Raw genomic sequence first — 18,924 nt, 5'->3', positions numbered from 1 at the left:
CTCTGCTTGTATGGTGCACCACAAGCTACAGAGCTACCATCAATTTCACTAGCAGGGCCATTAATATCAGCTCCTAGCTGAAAAGCTGAAATGTACATTCTTAATCCAAGTATGTTTTTCTTTATTTACAACTTCAAATAAACAAAGCAATACAAAAACCTGAAACACAGTAACCCAACACCTTCAGTTGTTTCTCTTACAAATTGTGCTGAAAAGTAAAATTGGAAGTCTGTAGTTGCAGATTATTTTTATAAAGTCTGAAAATTTAGAAAGTATTTTATAGATAGTTATATAGATAATGCATTCTGGAACCTTAGATCTTCAGAACAAAAGTCTATCAGGTTAAGGAGTATCTTGAACATTTCTCTTCCCTCAGAAATAACATTCGAGTATTGCCTTTAACGAACATCTCATTTTTTTTCACCTCCTCCTTTACTCTTTCTTTTTTGCCTTTTTTTATCTTACCCTTTTACTTTTATTCTTTACTTTCCTCTCTTTCTCTCCTTCTAAATTCAGTGTTAATGAAAATTTCAAACAGTATCCACTATCTGATGAACAGAGAGAACTCAGGCTTTGAGAACATTTTTTTTTAACCTATTTTTATTTGTAATTTTCCCCCCTTTAAGTTGGACTCTATGGAAATAGATTAGATTTTCCAGTATCTTTCCATATGGAAAGTTTTAATAAATGCAGTCAAGGAGAAGAACTACTTTTAGAACAAAACACAGATTACAACTCTCAATAATGAAGACTATAAAATACTATAAAAAAATCTGAGTTGATTTTGTGTAACTTGAGGGCAGAAGAGGAAAGAGAAAAGAGAATAACCATCATTTTAGAAATTACATCCCTAATTTATATAAACTAGAAAATGAACAGAACACTGTTCTTGTTCTGAATCAAGGTAAAAACTGCTTTAGCTTCTAATTATACAATTAAGAGATCTTTTTTTTTAAATCTAATACTATAATGGTTTAAGAGGTTACATGATTTTCTTCCCCCAACAATTAAAATTGAAGGTAAAGCTCTACTATTGAAATAAAAGAACGTGTAAGAGCTTCAAAGCTTCTTCCAGAACACCTCTTACTTTTCACGCAAACTGGTACAGAGTTGGTGTTCCCATATATTTAAATAACATCAGGAATACTGCTGTGGACACAAGTATTTACTGCAACAAAGACGAATCAACTACATGGGCCATTGGTCCATGCGTGGAAATAGGTCTGCAGGAACTAGGCAACTCCTTGGACAATAAGGTCTTAGCTCAGTGCCTCATCAACAAAAAGTGTTCAAATAACCACATATGAGATCTCTTCCAGATTCCAACTTTGCTGTTTCTACTAATGATTCTATTTCTCTTCTAATCAATCATACACAAAATTTTCTCTTTACCACTTTGACCACCAAGTCAATTCTGGAACATCTTCATACTTGGCCTTTGCTCTATGTTCTAAGTTCTCAGGTACCTCCTTTAGAGGTCCAAGCATCAGCCATCTGTTCCTCCAATCAACACCCAGTGCATTCACCAGACCCTACGCGCTCAAAAAGTTCAACTACCTCATGTGTCTTCCCATTCTGCTGCCTACCAGATAAAACCCAAACTCCAAAATTCAAGGTTCTTTGTTAGGTGGCGTCTGATTCATAGGTATATACTACATGTATTTTACATCAGTTCTAAAACATCGTACAAACAAAAATCTGAAAAAAGCCTACTCATAATCTCGCCTTTGGTGAAAAACAGTCTCTATTTTCATTTGATAAACTCTTTTTCAATGCCTTCCCATCTGCACGTAGGCGAAAATGAAATCATATAAATGCAGAACTTTTTGTCTGACTCTTGTCCTTTGTTTAGAAGTTACTTTTTCATGTTTCTATGTAACTTGTTTGTAATAGCTAAGCTATACTGATCATTTATGTTGACAGCATATTGATGAGGGTCTCCAGTAGCTCCTCTGGCATCTTTGTACGAAGTAGAAAAAGGCACATTTTCTGAGAAGGATCAGCAAAAGCCCTTCCTGCAGGGTACAACTGACATAAAGACAGGTGGACACCCTGATATAACAGAGACTATTTACTGAGGGAGAAAAAAATCATCCTGTGAATAAATAGGCAGGATAACATGGTTTAAAAGTTGGAGTCAGGCCAGCTCACTTCACATCCCGCCTCCTATACTCACTGTTTGATCTCAGGAAAGTTGCTTAACCACTAGAGACCTCAGCTTCTTTGCAGGGATAAGAGTCATCACTATCCCATAAAGCCATGGTGAACAGTAAATCACTGAAGGGCCTTAGAACAGTGCCTGGCACACGGTAGACACTCAATATGTTTTTCCCCCCAATAAAAATCCTATCAATGTCATCTATTACCTTTGTGCCTATTGTTAAATATTTTTAAAAATTACTGACATGGAAAACACTGCCAGGAATGGGGTAACTGTGCTAAAGTGTTTATCAACAACGATCTAAATTTGAACTCTTCGGCTCTTCATGTAAATCCACTGAGGATAATAGATGGTAAATACTCAGTTGATGACTACTCAGGAAATGTCATTCCTTTTGATAATAATCTCAGGAAAAAATGTGAAATTTGTTCTGGGGGATCTTAGGAAGAAATACTTATGGAAGTTAACATCTTAGAGGAAATGTGGATCTTGGTTCCCTTACCACAATGGGAAGGGTCAGTCGGGGTTACCTACAAGGCAGTTGCTAACAAACCCTTTCCAGCTTTGTTTGTCTATGACCCAATGTCTCCATTAAATAGCCCTCTACCTCCATCACAAAGGACAGGTTCTTCCCTCTTTCCCAAACATGCCGGATCTCAGATATACACTTTTGCTCATCTCAGGCCTCTTCACTTTACTTCTACCTGAAGCACTCTCCTCGCCCTGAAGATCAACTCTGGCCATCACCCAAAGTCCCAGTTAAAATCTGGCCCCTTCTTCCAAGCTCTTAGAATTCTACCCATTTCTTTTAAAACTCAAAACAGAGGGGCGCCTGGGTGGCTCAGTCAGTTAAGTGTCTAACTTTGGCTCAAGTCATGATCTCACAGTTTGTGAGTTTGAGCCCCGCGTCAGGCTCTGGGCTGACAGCTCAGAGCCTGGAGCCTGCTTCGGATTCTGTTTCTCCCTCTCTCTCTCTGCCCTTTCCCTGCTCATGCTGTCTGTCTCTCTCAAAAATAAACATTAAAAAAGTAATCCAAACAGCTATTTACTATGTCACTGCTTATTTAGTCTAATGACACTAAGTAACTGTTCTTAAAAATTAAAAATGACTTTCTCTTACATCTGAATTAATACAACCTTTGTCTTCAAAAATCAAACATGTACTCATGTGCATATATAGCATCATTTAATTTAGCCAGACCTATGGACACATTAACAGAAATCTTAACTGAAGGAAAACTAGGCCCTAAGCTTACAATCCCAGGTTTCCACCACATCAATATCAATGTTTTTACCACTGGCCAAGTTGACAAATTGAGAAGATAAAACCTAACAGTTAATATAACTCAAGGTGAATGTCATATCCTAAAATTTTTAATCTTCCATTTTAAATAGTTAAAAACTGAATACAAAGAGGAGAGTGTCCATCAACATTAAAATTTTGTGTAAAAACAGTGTTTTTCCTTTTTTCTTTCATCAAGCCCCATGTATAAAATGTTGTCAATTTTGTGAAATCCCCTTTCTTCTTCCAAGTTGAACCTTCCAAGTTGAACCCTTTTGCCAAGTGATATAGGGTCAGATTTCTATTCAATCAATGTTCTTATCTGGAGATTAAGATGAGGGAACTAAAATCTGCATTTGGATACAGAAGACACTCTTATCAAACAAAGCTACCAGAATAAGCTACAGTACATGAACTCATATCCTTCTACTCTTTTCAAAAAACCTGTAACATTAACACAATATACCTTAAAGGGTCAGATTCTTAAATTGAGGAATCATAATATGCTAACAGAGTGCACCAAAGTTTAAAAAGCAGTGGACTTTGTTCCAGCACAGGGTGATGGTAGTAAGCCATGAGGTTATCATATTATAACCTGGGGATCGGTCGCAATACCCTGCCACCATGCGCTACGAGCTCTCATGGGTGTCGTGTCCACCCGTGACTTACGAGATTTTCCGGTTTGAAGCCTCATCATCAGTGTGTAAACTGAAGCTGCTCCAGAGGCAACAGGGAGAGGAGCAGCTCTGGTGGCATTTGAACTGAAGATACTCAGGCAGAGAAACCAATCTGGTGGTGGTGTAAGACATGAATGGAACCGGAGGGAGAGGAGACAGGAGGATGAGAAAGGACAAAGCAGAGGACGAGAAGACAATCAGAAATGAGATGGAAGAATGAAAAAGAAGGGCAACGAAAAGAAAGCCAAAAAGTGAAGGAAGTGTGGGGAGCAGAGAAAGAAAGGGGAGAGAAGGAGGAGGAGGAGGAAAAGAAAAAAAATGTAAACAATCTTTGGGTATATGAAAAGCAACATGTACCATATGCCTGTACTTCTGATTGCTCTTTTGTTTTGTTTTGTTCTGTTTTTTAAGTCACAGATGCTATCAAATGACCAAATACAGAATTAGAATCCAGGCACAAATCCATGAACCACAAGAGTATCATTGATATACATTGTTCAAAAACAAAAGTCTAAAATAAAAATAAACGTTAAAAAAAAAAAAAGTCTAAGCTTCAGGACAATAAGCAGCATAAAAGTTACTGCCACCTTGATTTTCTGGAGTTACTAGAACCCGCGAAGGAAGAGTCAAAGGAAATCCAAATGTTCCGTTCCTCAGTTTGAAACTGTTCAAACACAAGACAGAAGAATGTGATATTGGTTTCTTTATTGGTCGTCTTCTAGCACATCTGCCAACCATCCATGTCATATACTTGCTGACTTTCCCAGAACAGCATTTCCATCATGTCTATCTATACTTTTGGTCAATTTTTTTCCAATTTAAAATGAATTCTAACAGGATCTACCTTGAGCCAACTGTCAAACAATGCCTTCCAGGGTCCAGGACTACCATTCTCCTTATACCTAAAATATTCCCATATTTTCCTGATTCTTCCACTCTTCTAGAAACAATGTGTTCTCAATGAACAGTCTTTAATAATTCAAAATTAGGCATAATGAATTATTAATCAGAAAAATGAATCCTGTGAAGGTGGTACCTAGCCAATATATGATACATTCCAAGTAGGAAATGATAAAAAAGTGAATTAAAATGTACTTTTGTCAATTAAATTCCTTACATATAATTATATCTACACTAATGGTAAGAATTTCCATTCCGGTACCAAGGTCATTAGGGAATTCCTCAGGCATGACTGGCCTTTCTTCAACTTCAAAATCAGCCTTGTCCACATGTAAAGTTGACGTAGACTAGCAAGTTATATAGCTCTTGGCCTATTGCAAATACCACGAGACGAACTGAAACACTGCTCTTCATTATTATTGAACCATTCAAAACCCACTATTATTTTTGGCATCTTCAAACGTGGAAAATCTGAATGGTTGATTGGAAGCATCTCATTCAAACGTCAAATCCTTCTGCAAAACTGAACTTTATTATTGAGATATTAACTTTCTATGACCAAAACCTAAGTCAAAGGGACAAAAGTTAAATAAAAGGCTACCAGTTACAAAAAGTCTGAAAGCCACATTTTCACTGATTTACAACTTGACACATGGGACCCCACCACCAATGACCCAATATCCATGGGGATCTTAAACATGGACAGGAACAACATCCACTTGCCAGATCAAGTCTGAAATAAGTGACATAAATTTTTCAAGCTGCAAAGAATAAGCAACATTTGGGAATGAGGCATTTATTAATAAAAATTTTTTATTAAACTTCTGCAAAAGAGCAACCTTTAAGAACTTGCACTAGATGTCATCTCCATCTTGACAGACAGGGTTCTGATTTATCCATCCGTGTACCTTAACTCTAACTACAGTGCCTGGCAAATTATAGAAGCTCAAAAATATTTTTCAGTGAATGAATGTGGAAATGAGTGAATAATCAATCGCAGTGACATTCCAGCTGTTAGCAGTAGAGATGATCAGCACCCATCCTTCCTTAGCATGGTGGTATTTCAACCATCAAAGACTAGAGAACAAATTCTTAGGAGGAAACAGAAGGTTGACAACTGAGCACACCTAACCAAAGAAGCACTGCTTAAAGGCATTTCATTAATAAAAAGGATCACTACAGCATTGTGCACCTGGGACTAAGAACACATCCCAGAGAGCACACACCTGAGCTACCAATGGAAGAAGGGAGGGGAGAAGAGTATGAAGAGCCAACAAGGAATTCTTGAGAACCCCAAATCTCAAGAGGTGCTGCCTCTACCCAGAACACACAGCCTAAATCACAAAGTCAGCATCTCCCTGGTTTTGAAAACTTAAGCTGCCGATGGAGTCTACTGCATCCCATCATTTGGCAGAACTTTCTGTGCTCAGTGCAGGTGTGGTGTTCCCAGAAATCTATTTAAAGCTACAGAATATTGTCCCACTGATGCTCCCATAAACTCCTGAAGAAACTTTCCTTTGCATCAATAGAAATCCAAGGGTTGCGTGAGAAGTTACAGCAATCTGTAGCCCAGGATCCTCACCAGAAGCCAGGAACTCTGCTGTCCCCGCAAATCCTATCACAATGCCTCCCTCCTGATTAAAGGAACTCACCGCAGTGCAGAATGCCTTCCTGAGCGGGACACACTGTTGCCCACGGGGGAGGGCAGGTTGCTTCCTCTGTGTAGATCCTCGATGGACCTACTCCAGGGCTTTGATTTGTCCACTGAGCTCTCCACAGTGCTTTCCACGCTTTCAAAATCAAAACTAAAACAAAAGAGAAATGCCACTGAAGCCTTAAAAGTTCACAGTCACACAAATGCAGGGATGTGCAAAACATGCTCCTTCCTAGTATACATTTGCACCTTACACTGGGTAGTCTTTGCAAACAAAGAAAACTGAAAAATAAACATAAAAGAGTTTTCACGGACTCAGTGTTCACTTGCAGAATACAAAATGACAAATACTGGGCAAGGCAAAAAAAATAGTTGAACAACAGCGCAGAAATAAATAGTAATGTGTTATCTGTATTTTACTACAAGGCTTACTAATTTACCAACTGCTAACACTGCTATGGGGGAAGGGGAAGGAAAGATCTTACAGCTGTCTTCATTTTGCTTTAACAAGTCAATATGTAGGCTTAGACTAATTTATTCCTACCCATCAATTTTCACTGAGCATTTTCTCCTAGTGTGTTGGCAAGTGTACTTTTCCAACCATATGTGATACATTACTCGCAAAGTTATGGATTTGCTTTGATTTTGGAATCTCTTCCCAATGTGGTGCTCTTTAAAGTAGGACTGTTGTTTCTCTCTGACATTTTTTGAGGTTATTACTCATGTTAACCATGTTAGAATAAATGGAGAGTTAAGTTGCTCATTTTTGCATAATTTTAGGAACAAAATTTTTAAACAGCCAGGCCTTTGTGTTGTATGCATTTTCTCCTCCCAAAGTTAGTAGCTCTCCTTTCTCGACAAAATACTTCATCAAGTGTTTCTACCCATAGTTCCACCCGGCAACACCTGATCAGAGAATAAACAGAAGGCAGCTATACTTAATATCACATGGAAGATTCGAGAGGCTATTGCAGAAGAGACAGTAACAATACATATCGGAAAAAACCAGTAGGACTTTTTGTCAAAAAGTTTGACTTTTTATAAAAGTACGATGGCCAAAATAAAGTTATTCTGTTAGAATTCCGTCAGAATTGTCATCTGCAAACTCGGATGAGCCACTGATGTATCATTAGTGAATGGATCTGGCCATTTTGTCACGCTTTTGGATGCAGGAAGCAGAGCTGAACAGAAAAGAGGTGGGATTGAGTAATCAAATCCTTAAGAACTAAAAATAGAAGTCTACAACTGATACTGGAGAAGGTAAGCTGAGGGGGGCACCCCAAGATCACCCGTGTCACTGTTACTCTCGCCAAGTCACTCTGCAACCCCCAAGTCACTGGTCAGCTGTTCCATAGCTTCCCACTCCTCTCAGCTCACCCTTTCCACCCCCCTTACAGAGCAGAATTAGGAAACACACACCTTAGTTAAGCATCCTATTTAGGGATGGAACATGAACCTGTTGGTTCACATTACCTGGGCTAGGAAACTGTCACAAGCCAAGGAACAGTAAGGAACTTTTCAGCCCATTAGTTTCAAGAAAGAACGTAAGTTATGTATTTATATAAAACTTATCTAAACAAGGCAAAAGCAAAACCAAACCTAGCAAGCAGAGAATGTAAAGGCAACGCCAAAAAAATGAGATTAGGAAACCACAGCTCTGAGTTCTGATCTTTTGCTGGGTTTGATCTTATGCCACAACTAGGATCCCCTCGTGGTAGCACCTCCTTTTTCTGCTGGTCCTAAGTGAGGGTACATTTGGGAAAACTGGTTCACAGGCTCTATCGTTATATAGGTAAAGGGTTAATCACAGCAAACATTTCATACATAGCGTGCCATCCTTTTACATTGAAATTTCCACTGAAATTTCTTAGCTTTTCCTCGATTCCATAACCATTCCTTCAGATTTTAAACAATGCAGCAGGGTAGTATTATCGTGTTTGTCACAGAATATAAAGTGAAAAAGAGGTTAGCAGTTTTTGACATGATGGACATAGACAAGAAACCCCCTTTGGAAGAATAGGCTATAAAAAGTGGGGTTATACCTCAGAGGACAACTTCTTAAAAAGCTAAGAACTTGTCCATCGGTGTCTCTTACTCTACTTCACATCATACACCAGAATTATCAAACCTGAAACTGATTAAGCTAGTCTCAGTTAATACTGTCATTTCTGCATCCGTTAGGTAGGAGTAATTACAGCTTTCTCCTCATGCATTCTCAAGGAAGTGCTGAGAGTTCTAAGATAACAGCTGGTTCAGTCTTAGGACTTCTTTGGAATGATGCGATATAAAAAAAACAAGTTACTGCTTTTAAAGGCAGCATGGAGAGAGGGGAAAACACTATCACCCAAGTCAAAATGTCTTCCAAACAAATTGTAAATATAATTATTAAGTATTACTTCCTCAATCTGTGTGTGTGAGAGAGTCTATCGGTGGATACTGCAATCTTTTTGCTTTTTTTTAACTAAAGGAGGGAATGTGGAGAAGAAAATGTCTCATCCAAATGTACATTTCTCATTCCTGTTGTAAATCCTTCCAGAAGCCTCGCAAATGGGAAAATTTTATGAATTAACAAAAAACAAGGTTAAATACGTTGATTTTTTTTTTCCTGCTCTGCCCCAATTTTCTCCTCCCTCACCTTAGGAAGGCGAAGTCAAAACAACACAAATATACCCATCAAGTAAAAAAGCAAAGCCTCTGTTTACTCCTCCCCTCAGTCCCACTAGATTTGGTATCCCCATCTGCAATTATTTTCTCTGCATTTGCTAGCACGTACAAATGTATATATTTTTGTTTTGTTTTCTAATAAAAAGAAAGTCACTCTTCTGTGTCATGTGTTATTCACTCAACAGTATATCACATACCTCTTTCAGTATCTGCTAGGGTATTCTACCATATGGACGTAATGTAACTTGAGCACTGAAGAAAGTTACCTCTTTTAAAAATAAGGACTCCTCCAAGGGTGATTTTTATTCCCCCGTTTTACTTCTGCCTTGAAAGCATTTCTAATAACAATTACGTGATTTGCTTTTAGCTACTTGAGTAGAAACAAACCTCCTTAAACCTTACCACATCTGCTGCTGGATTTCTCCCCCTCAATGCGGTATGTAATTTTACCACTCTCTTGCATCTTCTGTGACCACATGGAATTCAAAAGCCAAAAGCCAAGTTTTACTTACGTGACCGCGTACTGCGCAAATGATAGATATTCCACTAGAACATCAAGACCCCTGTTTTCTTCATTCAGAAACTCTCTGACCCATCTGTTAAAAATAAAAACAATTATCACAGAGGTTCATCGCATGCTCTGCCATGAGAAAGCCCAGTGAACACAGTTACTGTTCCACCAGAAACTTTCACTTCAAGGAAATAACGGAGGCAGACCTAGACTCCATCACACGAAGTAGGTACTTTTCAACATGGTAACCACATATAAAACCACATATAAAAACCACAGCATTTCAACGTGCAAGAAAAGGGGGCAAAAGGTATACATGTGCCTCCCTTGCATTTTACTGCTTAGGAGACTTGAGGTGACCTGTAGGAAGTGTTCTAAAAAAGGAACCTGCTAAGTGTATTTTTTCTACCACAACTGACCCACAGCCTGCTTGTTAAAGGAGCCAAGACTACACAGGGAACGCGGCAAGCTAGGAACGTGACGACATAAGCAGTGAAGTTCAGGCATGATTCCAAATCCACATTCAAGTCCTTCTTGGCACACTAGGCCACAGAAAACACTGAACTAGCCAATGAGAAACCAGCATTTAGGGGCTTCTGGAAATTCAATAGGGTTAATTATTTGCTTAATTTTTTCCATGAATGTTAAAACCTCTTAAAAACTTGCAGGCGCCACATACCATCATCAAAGCCAAGACATGACAGATCATGTTTTTCTTTAATTCATTTTAAATAGTATCACCTTGCATTTAAATGGTGGGTTCGAATGCAGTTCAGTGAGAATTTTTACTGATTTTTATTTGCACTTCACCATAACTCCTAGAGATGAAGCAGACTGGTCAAACAGAACCTTCAGGCACTGAGGATAAACACTTGCTACCACGGATTTCCTCCAGGGCATTCATCTTCAAAGAATGCATGATACCTGATTAATAAGCCTTCACTAGGTACTGACAAGTAAGTAAAAAAGTCTGCTACTATCACAGAAATGGGACTTGAGGTACATCACCCACATGTGTTCCAAAACTGGTTTCCTTCCTCCAAAAACACCAAGCAAAAAACAGGCCCACCAGCTCTGGACACGATTGCTACTCTAGAAGCTAGTTTCGCAAGCTGTTATAACAACAGGACGACAATCGTACGTGTATTGTTAAGGATGAAAAATCCCTTAAAATCTTCGTTTTGACTGAAGAAAAAAAAAAATCTGATGGACTCAGGATGCCTGTTTTTAAATTCTGTTTGGGGCCTTTTTTCCTTTATCCTCAAGCTCATTCTTTGTTGTATTCCTCTCATCTCCATGATGCAAACTCAGGTCTGCAGGTAGCCCCCGGAGGCAGCAAGGTAGGAAAAGCAGGCAGCTTATCTCGTATTTTCCCCCAAGTGTCTCAGGCAGGCTATCACAAAATGTATGCACCTAACACAGCCACATATAAGCAAATAATATCAAAAGGATACCTAGAGAGGAAAGTAAAGGAACACCACCCATTGGGTCTCTTAAGAGCTGACAAGGGGCGCTTGGGTGGCTCAGTTGGTTAAGCATCCGACTTCAGCCAGGTCACAATCTCGCGGTCCGTGAGTTCGAGCCCCGCATCGGGCTCTGGGCTGATGGCTCAGAGCCTGGAGCCTGCTTCCGATTCTGTGTCTCCCTCTCTCTCTGCCCCGCCCCCGTTCATGCTCTGTCTCTGTCTCAAAAATAAATAAACGTTTAAAAAAAAAAAAAAAGAGCTGACAAAAACTAAAAGAGCTGGCCACCCATCAGGCTTCAAAACCACCACATACAGCGTCTCCTGGCTTCTGCCTCTGGATACTTTGTTGATTTATTTTAATTATTCTCCCTTTACAGCTAGATCTCAGGAGGCACGGTACATTTTTAAGTGCAAATAATTAGAAGCCTAGAAATAGTAAATAAATTTTCTTTTTATAAATGGTAGGACACTAAAGCAAGGCTGGCAGTCACTATGGAAATCCACTGACTAGCTGCTCTGGAAACTCAAGCCTCTTAGCTTCTCCGAGGCCTCTCCAGTGGCCTGGCCTGTGAGCTCTGGCTGGGTGATTGAAACTGGCCCTCAATGGCAGGCATGCAGCAGGAATCCTAGGGGCTGGGCACGGAGGTCTTCATTTTAGAATGAAGAGTCACCATACACTCCAGATGATACAGAGCAATCTCAATTCTACACTTTCTATCTCAGTGGCTCATAAAAACACTCCAGTGTAGGAGATGAGAACAACAACTATTGTAGTTCCTTCTGGTTGATTTTCTAGACATAGCCTCTAAAGAGCAGAGATGGTCCAGGACACCCTGTGGACCTATCACTGCCTTAACCACCAGCACTTCCAACTCAGGGATTTTAGCCACAAACTAAATGGGAGGCAAATGACTCACAGATAAGAAAATGTTTTAATAAAATAGAGGGAGGGGGGGGGGGGGGGGGGGGGGGCGGGAGGGAGGGAGGGGGGGAGGGAGGGAGGGAGGGAGCCACGCCGGCAGGAGCCACAATTCTCTTGACTCAAAGTACTAATATGAACACATTTTCATGCAGGGATAAAGACTATTTAGCTAGCTTCTTTTTCTTGAATCCAATGCTATTATGGATGCCTCCAGCCCCAGTTGCTGATTTTGAGTATAAGTGCCTTAAAAACAATTTTCACAGTGAAAGGCAGGAACAAACTGCACAGTTCCTAACAAGTCAGCTAGATTGTAACAATTCCTGCCTCTGAGAGGTTTAATTTCATGAGGTTAATCTCTTTTTCTAAACCCTGAGATCTTCCCTGGGTCTTTGATCTGGCCCAGACACCCCTAGGTGATTTAGGGAAGAGTAAGATAAAAATCTACCACAGTGGGGGGACCTGGGTGGCACAGTTGGTTAAGCATCCAACTTGATCTTGGCTCAGGTCATGATCCCACAGTTCATGAGTTCAAGCCCTGCATCAGGTTCTGCGATGATGATGTGGAACCTGCTTGGGATTCTGTCTCTCCTTGTCTCTGCCCCTCCCCCTGCTTGTATGTACACATACACGTTCTCTCTCAAAATAAATAAACTTAATAATAATTAAAAAAAAAAACTTTTTAAATCCACCATGGTTGACCTCCTTATCCTCTTTGCCAAACGATCCAAGGTTAGCCAAGTCATTTCAGCAAAAAGGCTATGCATTTACAGGGGGAAAAAAATAAAACAGTCTTCACTTTTTCCCCTCTCTTATCAATTCCTAGCCCCTCTACACTTGGGATATACTGTGGAGGAGAGAACAGAGGTGAGAGTGAACTTCTGAGAGGAAACAGTATACAAACAAAATGGGTAAAGATGAAAACTGGGCAAATTTCAAAGCAGTATCTTTAACTTAAAGGCATAAAAAAAATGGAAGCCCTACTGTGCAGACTCACATACATGATCCTGCAATGACATATCATAAATTTAGGGTTCCTCTAAAAAATTATTTCCATTTTTCACTTCTGTGCATATTATATAGTTTTTTTGTTTTGTTTTACATGTTGCCAACATGCACACCGTTTCAAATTGGATGATTATAGGTTCTGGAAACAAGAATTATTTCTGACTCTGATAGCATGCATCACTGAGTACCCCCACAGATTCAGTGTAATTACCGTATGTTGTAAATTTGAATTAGGCAAATTCCAAATCAGCTGCTCAGGAGCTGGAAGAGACCATGATAAGGAAAAAGAGCTCTGAAAAAAACTCTTACTCAAGGAAGGAATCTATGTGCAGATGTCAACAGTTACTGTTTTATCATAGACAGGTTCAAGTTGTTTCAGAGTTGCTCGTTTCTCTCTGCTTCCACTCTCCTCACCCCACCCCTGAACCCCGCCAACTTTAGAAACTCATTGTTCTGATCTAGAAAGTGAAGTCTCAAGGGACCTTTTTGGCTCCAAATTTCTAAGATTAAACAAAGCAGACCCAAGATCACAAGATAAGGGACAGTGGTGAATTCCCTTTGCCAGTCTCCTTTTGGAGGTGCTCCTAATACATGGCGGAAACTGCAGTTGAGGAAAAATCATGCAAAAAAATCACAAGCAGCAAGAGAAAGAAGGTAAGCATCACTCAGATAAACCATCAGCTGCCAAATCTATTCTTCAAGACAGTGTCACAGCCCACACATCACTAGGGGTCCCTGAGACCCTCTGAGGGGTTTGGGAAGTTAAAACTGTTTTCACAAAAATATTAAGATAATAATTGCTTTCCACAGTGCTGACACCCACACTGATGGTACAAAATAAATGGTGGAGAAAACTGCGACTGGCAGAAAATACACCTATTTAGTGTTCTTCACCCAGAGCACTTGGGAGAGAAAAAAGTCAGCTTCACTTTAAACTGTCCTTAAGGAAGCAATAAAAAAAAAAAATACTGATTTTATTAAAGCTTGTGCCATGAGTTTGTATCTTTTTAATTTTCTATCTAACAAAATGGAAAGCCCACATAAACCTCTCTCCCCTACTTTCCCCAAGTGCCATGGCTGACTCCAGGAAAAGCACTTGTGCAGTTTTTTGAGACACCAACTGAACAAGTTGCTGTTGGGTTTTTTTGTTGTTCTTTATTTTTTATTTATTTATTTATTTTTTTACATGAAACATAAAATGACTAACAAATACAGTTATTCTGTCTTGGGTATTTGGCAGACATTTTCTCAAAAGTGAATGAAGTGAGCGTATCATTTCAAGGAAAACAACTGAGAGGATTTGTTGTCCATTATAAAATATGAGGTTTAAACAAAAACTAAAAATTCTGGAACACTTGTATTCCCCACCACGAACTTGACAACTCCCCAATCCTTAAAGTATATTCAGATTACACTGATAATTATTAATGAATGTGAATGTTTTCATATTGTAGAATAAAATGTCTCAATCTTTGAGAGATCAGAAAAACTCAGTGAAACCATATTTTCCAAATAACCAATTCATGATGTTACCCTAATTATGCCTGGGTGGAACGACCCATTCAATTTTCAAGATAGAACAGTGGGGTCACCTGGGTGGCTGAGTCGGTTGACGGTCTGACTTTGGCTCTGGTCTTGATCTCACAGTTCCTGAGTTCAAGACCCACATCAGGCTCACTGCTGTCAGTGCAAAGCCCACTTCAGATCCTTCTCCCTCTCTCTTCACCCCTCCCCAGCTCGTGCTATCTCTTTCAAAATAAACATTAAAAAAAAAAAAAAAAACCCACAATGAATTTTAGTTTAACCAAGTACAAAAGCCCATTGATATTCTTTCAGATTCTACAAAGAAATTACCACTCATTGAAGGATGGTGTACTATGAAAGAAGAATATCCACAATTATCTGCAGGTTATTTAAAACTCCTTTTTTCAAGTGCATATGTGTGTGTAAGGCCGGTTTTTCTTCATGTACATCTTCACATACATATACAACATATTACCACAAATCAAATGCAGACAAAGAAGTCAGAATCCAGCTGCCTTCTATTAATCAAACATTAAAGAAATTTATAAAAATGTAAATCAATGCCATTCCTGTTACTATTTTTTTCTTGTTGCTTTGGAAAATAGATATTTCTCACAAAATATCTTGTTTGTGCTATGTTTATTATTTTGTATTTACAACTTTGTACTTATTAAATATTTACTTTAAAATAAAAATTAAATTTTATTAAATAAGCAAAGTGAAAATTCATCAGTTAAATTTCCAATATGGTAAACATTAAGAGATAAAACCCACACAAACAAAAGCGTATTAAGGTTCAAAATAATTTAAGACTAAAGAAATCCTGAAATCAAAAAAATTTAAAAACTGCTGGTTCAGATAATGGACTTTATGTTTGGACATATCAAGGTTCAAATCTCAGTGCTTCTCAATTGTGTGGACTGAAGCAAGATAATTAGTAACTGACTCTAACTTTCCTCATCTATAAACAGGGGCTCAGAGGTAAAGGGCAATAATAAAAGATTTTTGTAAGAAATAACACAATGATGGGGTGCCTGGGTGGCTCAGTCGGTTAAGCATCCAACTTCGGCTTAGGTCATGATCTCACAGTTCGTGGGTTCAAGCCCCGCATCGGGCTCTGGGCTGACAACTCAGAGCCTGAAGCCTGCCTCAGATTCTGTGTCTCCTTCTCTCTCTGCCCCTCCCCGGCTTGTGCTCTGCCACTCTCTCTCAAAAATAAACGTACACACAAAAAAAAAAAAGAAAGAAAGAAAAGAAAATAACACAATGAACATATTTAATAAATGACAAGATCATAATCTTTAGGATTTCTAAGAATCAACACTTAAGAATGAATTAATCATAGCACAGTTTGATATATACACACACCCCAAATCAGCTGTACACCTGTTAAAAGCCTTAGTTATTCTTCTCTCTCTTTTCACTGGCCTGGCCCAGCCAGACCCTGTTCACCAAGATTCTGGGAATTGCAGGAGAAAAGACCTTCACTGAGCAGTTTCTGGGCTCCTTCCCCTTTCCACAAATCTTCTCCCTGCCAACTGACACATTCCTCTCACAACCGCATGACCATTCTTGCAGCTCCAATGAGATAAAGTGAAATGAGCATCTTTCAGAACATCTATGTTCTTGCACTCAGGATGAAAAGTAATTTTCTCTCTTAATGGAGAGTTTTGTTACAATAAAGTACCTGCAAAGAGACAGAACCTATACCTCAGTGCCAGGAATAAAGTCCATAAACCTACCCAGCTCACCACCACCACCACCACCACCACCACCTGAATCTTATCGCCCTGACATCCAAAATACCACCACAGATATCTCTGCCTACTCACACTGCATAGCCAAAGTGTTCTCACAGTACTTGGCTCCTTTCAAGGGTATTTCAAGTCATTTCAAGGGCTTGGATAAGTCATAATCCAATTCTTCTCTATTATTATAGTTCCTAAGAGTAAGTGAATAAGAGTACTTCTAGTCCAATTCTTACTTCAATTTGGCTCAAAGAAAATTAATTTTCTTTCTCAGAAGATTGCTTCCATTTATACAGTTTTAGGCTTATATCACAACTCAGAACAAACCCTTTGCTGGACAAAGCTGTACCTTGGAATGTTATCTCAGCAAAGTCTCAGACTTTAGGCTTAAAATACAAGCATGTGCCAAGAATAACCTTTACAAGACAAGTAGATTTTAAATGTAATTCTTCCTTTTAATTTCTGGGAATCACAATTTCCTAGGTGTCAGGGTCATTTTAGACAGAGAAAGTAACAATCTCTGCATGGAATTTCTTAGAGGTAAAATAATATTATTGAATTATTATTAAACATTATTTTCAGTAAGCCTAACAATAATAGTTATCATATTTTGAGTAACTATTATGTATTAGAGCCTATATTAGGTCTTTCATAAGTTATCTCATTTAACCTTACAACATTCATATTGGTAAATAATATCCTCATTTTATAGATAAGAAGTTAACTTAGGTCACAGAGTAAGTACAAAGAGCTTATGCAACTCATCTAAATAACTTATTTAATAACTAATCAAGAGCACAGCAAAAATCTGAACCAAGATCTCTTTTTCCATAAGACAATGGACACCCAATTGGTACCTCAATAAAGGGCAATAAAATCTATGAATACCTTATATAGCACATTGCATTCCAAGAATTCCTCACTGTAATAATTGGTGATTTTCACATTACTGAGTAATTCTTCAAAAGACTTTCCAACCAAATGAGGTCAAGCCAGTTAGTTTCCATAATGAAGAGTCCAGTTCAAGTTTGGATTTTCAGGACAGTCAAGATAGGTCAAAGCCCTGGTGCGTGGCTTCATTCCATATAAGGAGAAGCCAAAAAATGGTTGTATGCAACCAGAAAATGAGCCGCCATGAATTTTTCTGCTGCTCGAGCCAAAGCTTTCACAAAGTCTCACACAATAGGTGGTAGACAAAGGGAAACTTCAGATGCTAAAGATGAAAGAAATGTAAGAATCTTTCAACATGCCTATAGTATCCTAAACAGCAAACTACTCGGATTGCTTGCAGATTTGCACTGGCTCCAGCCCAACCCAGGCTCTTCTCTTCAGCCAACTTTGTATCAGAAAGGATTGTCTTGCTTTGGTATTTGATGGTCAATTTCACATTATTTCAGCAACGCTCTTTGACAATTTGTAGAAACCCTGGCTGCAGCTCATTCTACCATTGTCAGTCAAAAAGAAGTGCCAACAGTCCAGGGTTGGACCTTACCAAATGGAATCTAGTTCCTGATCTGTAAATATTGGAAAGTATTTGAGTTTCCTAAGCTTGGATGCCCAACTGTATTAAATCACCACCACTTTCACCCCCAAAAGACAAGCCTCATTGCTTTGATCCCAGGGCCCTGATTACCTTACTTCCTTTCAGGGAAAGAGCTGTCAGATTAGACTATGTAAGAAAAAGAACACGGCATTTTGAACCACAGCACCTGGCTGTACAGCCATAGACTTTATACGAGTTACTCACCTTCTCTGGTCTTGAATGTTTTTCATCTGTAAATGAAGAACTAGGTAATCCTTAACTTCTCTTCCAGTTCTAATACCATGATTCTATGACCCACTGCCTGACAGTCCATTTTCTTGGACAAAGTGATGATCAACTTTAGAAATCAGTTCATTTTCCAAATACTTCATTCTCAAGGTGACAAATGTGCAGTTATCCTTTAGGAAATGAACATTCTCACCCAAGCTTCATCACTAATAAATCAACCTTGCATTATCTGCAATTTAAAAAAGCTTATTCTGGGGCACCTGGGTGGCTCAGTCAGTTAAGTATCTGACTTCGGCTCAGGTCATGATCTCACAGTATGTGAGTTTGAGCCCTGTGCCCGGCTCTGTGCTGACAGCTCAGAGCCTGGTGCCTGCTTTGGATTCTGAGTTTCCCTCTCTCTCTGCCCCTTCCCCTCTCATGCTGTATCTCAAAAATAAATAAAAACATAAAAAAAAATTTTTTTTTAAAAGCTTATTCTGAAATAACTGTGGAAATGAACCATTTGAATGGCTTATACCAAAGCACAGCCTGAAGTAGAAGTAAACTATTATTGCTGGAGTGTATTTATTTTACATAATAATCTGCAAAACTGTAATGTAACATACATACAAAACTTCATTTCCAATAGACTTGCAAAGAA

The 18,924-nt window shown here is 38.9% G+C and overlaps 1 protein-coding gene across 11 annotated transcripts in view; it reads right to left on the bottom strand.

The window, feature by feature from the left end:
• The window catches only part of FMNL2 (formin like 2), a 316,728-nt gene that overhangs the window by 80,437 nt on the left and 217,367 nt on the right, over positions 1-18,924 (bottom strand). For 10 of the 11 annotated variants that reach the window (XM_040475088.1, XM_040475093.1, XM_040475085.1 and 7 more), the window contains exons 5-6: positions 9,851-9,934; positions 6,673-6,825 (exon numbers count right to left, since the gene is read on the bottom strand). In XM_040475088.1, the coding sequence (XP_040331022.1) occupies positions 6,673-6,825; positions 9,851-9,934 (237 nt within the window). Of the gene's footprint in view, positions 1-4,112; positions 4,527-6,672; positions 6,826-9,850; positions 9,935-18,924 lie in introns of those variants that run through there. The other variant, XM_040475092.1, reaches the window with a different exon arrangement.

This window comes from Herpailurus yagouaroundi, unplaced genomic scaffold (genome assembly GCF_014898765.1).
Source record: "Herpailurus yagouaroundi ecotype Mexico unplaced genomic scaffold, PumYag 140, whole genome shotgun sequence".
Taxonomy (NCBI): Eukaryota; Metazoa; Chordata; class Mammalia; order Carnivora; family Felidae; genus Herpailurus; species Herpailurus yagouaroundi.
The sequence above is the reverse complement of the archived record's forward strand: the minus strand, read 5'-3'. Positions and strand labels throughout refer to the sequence as shown.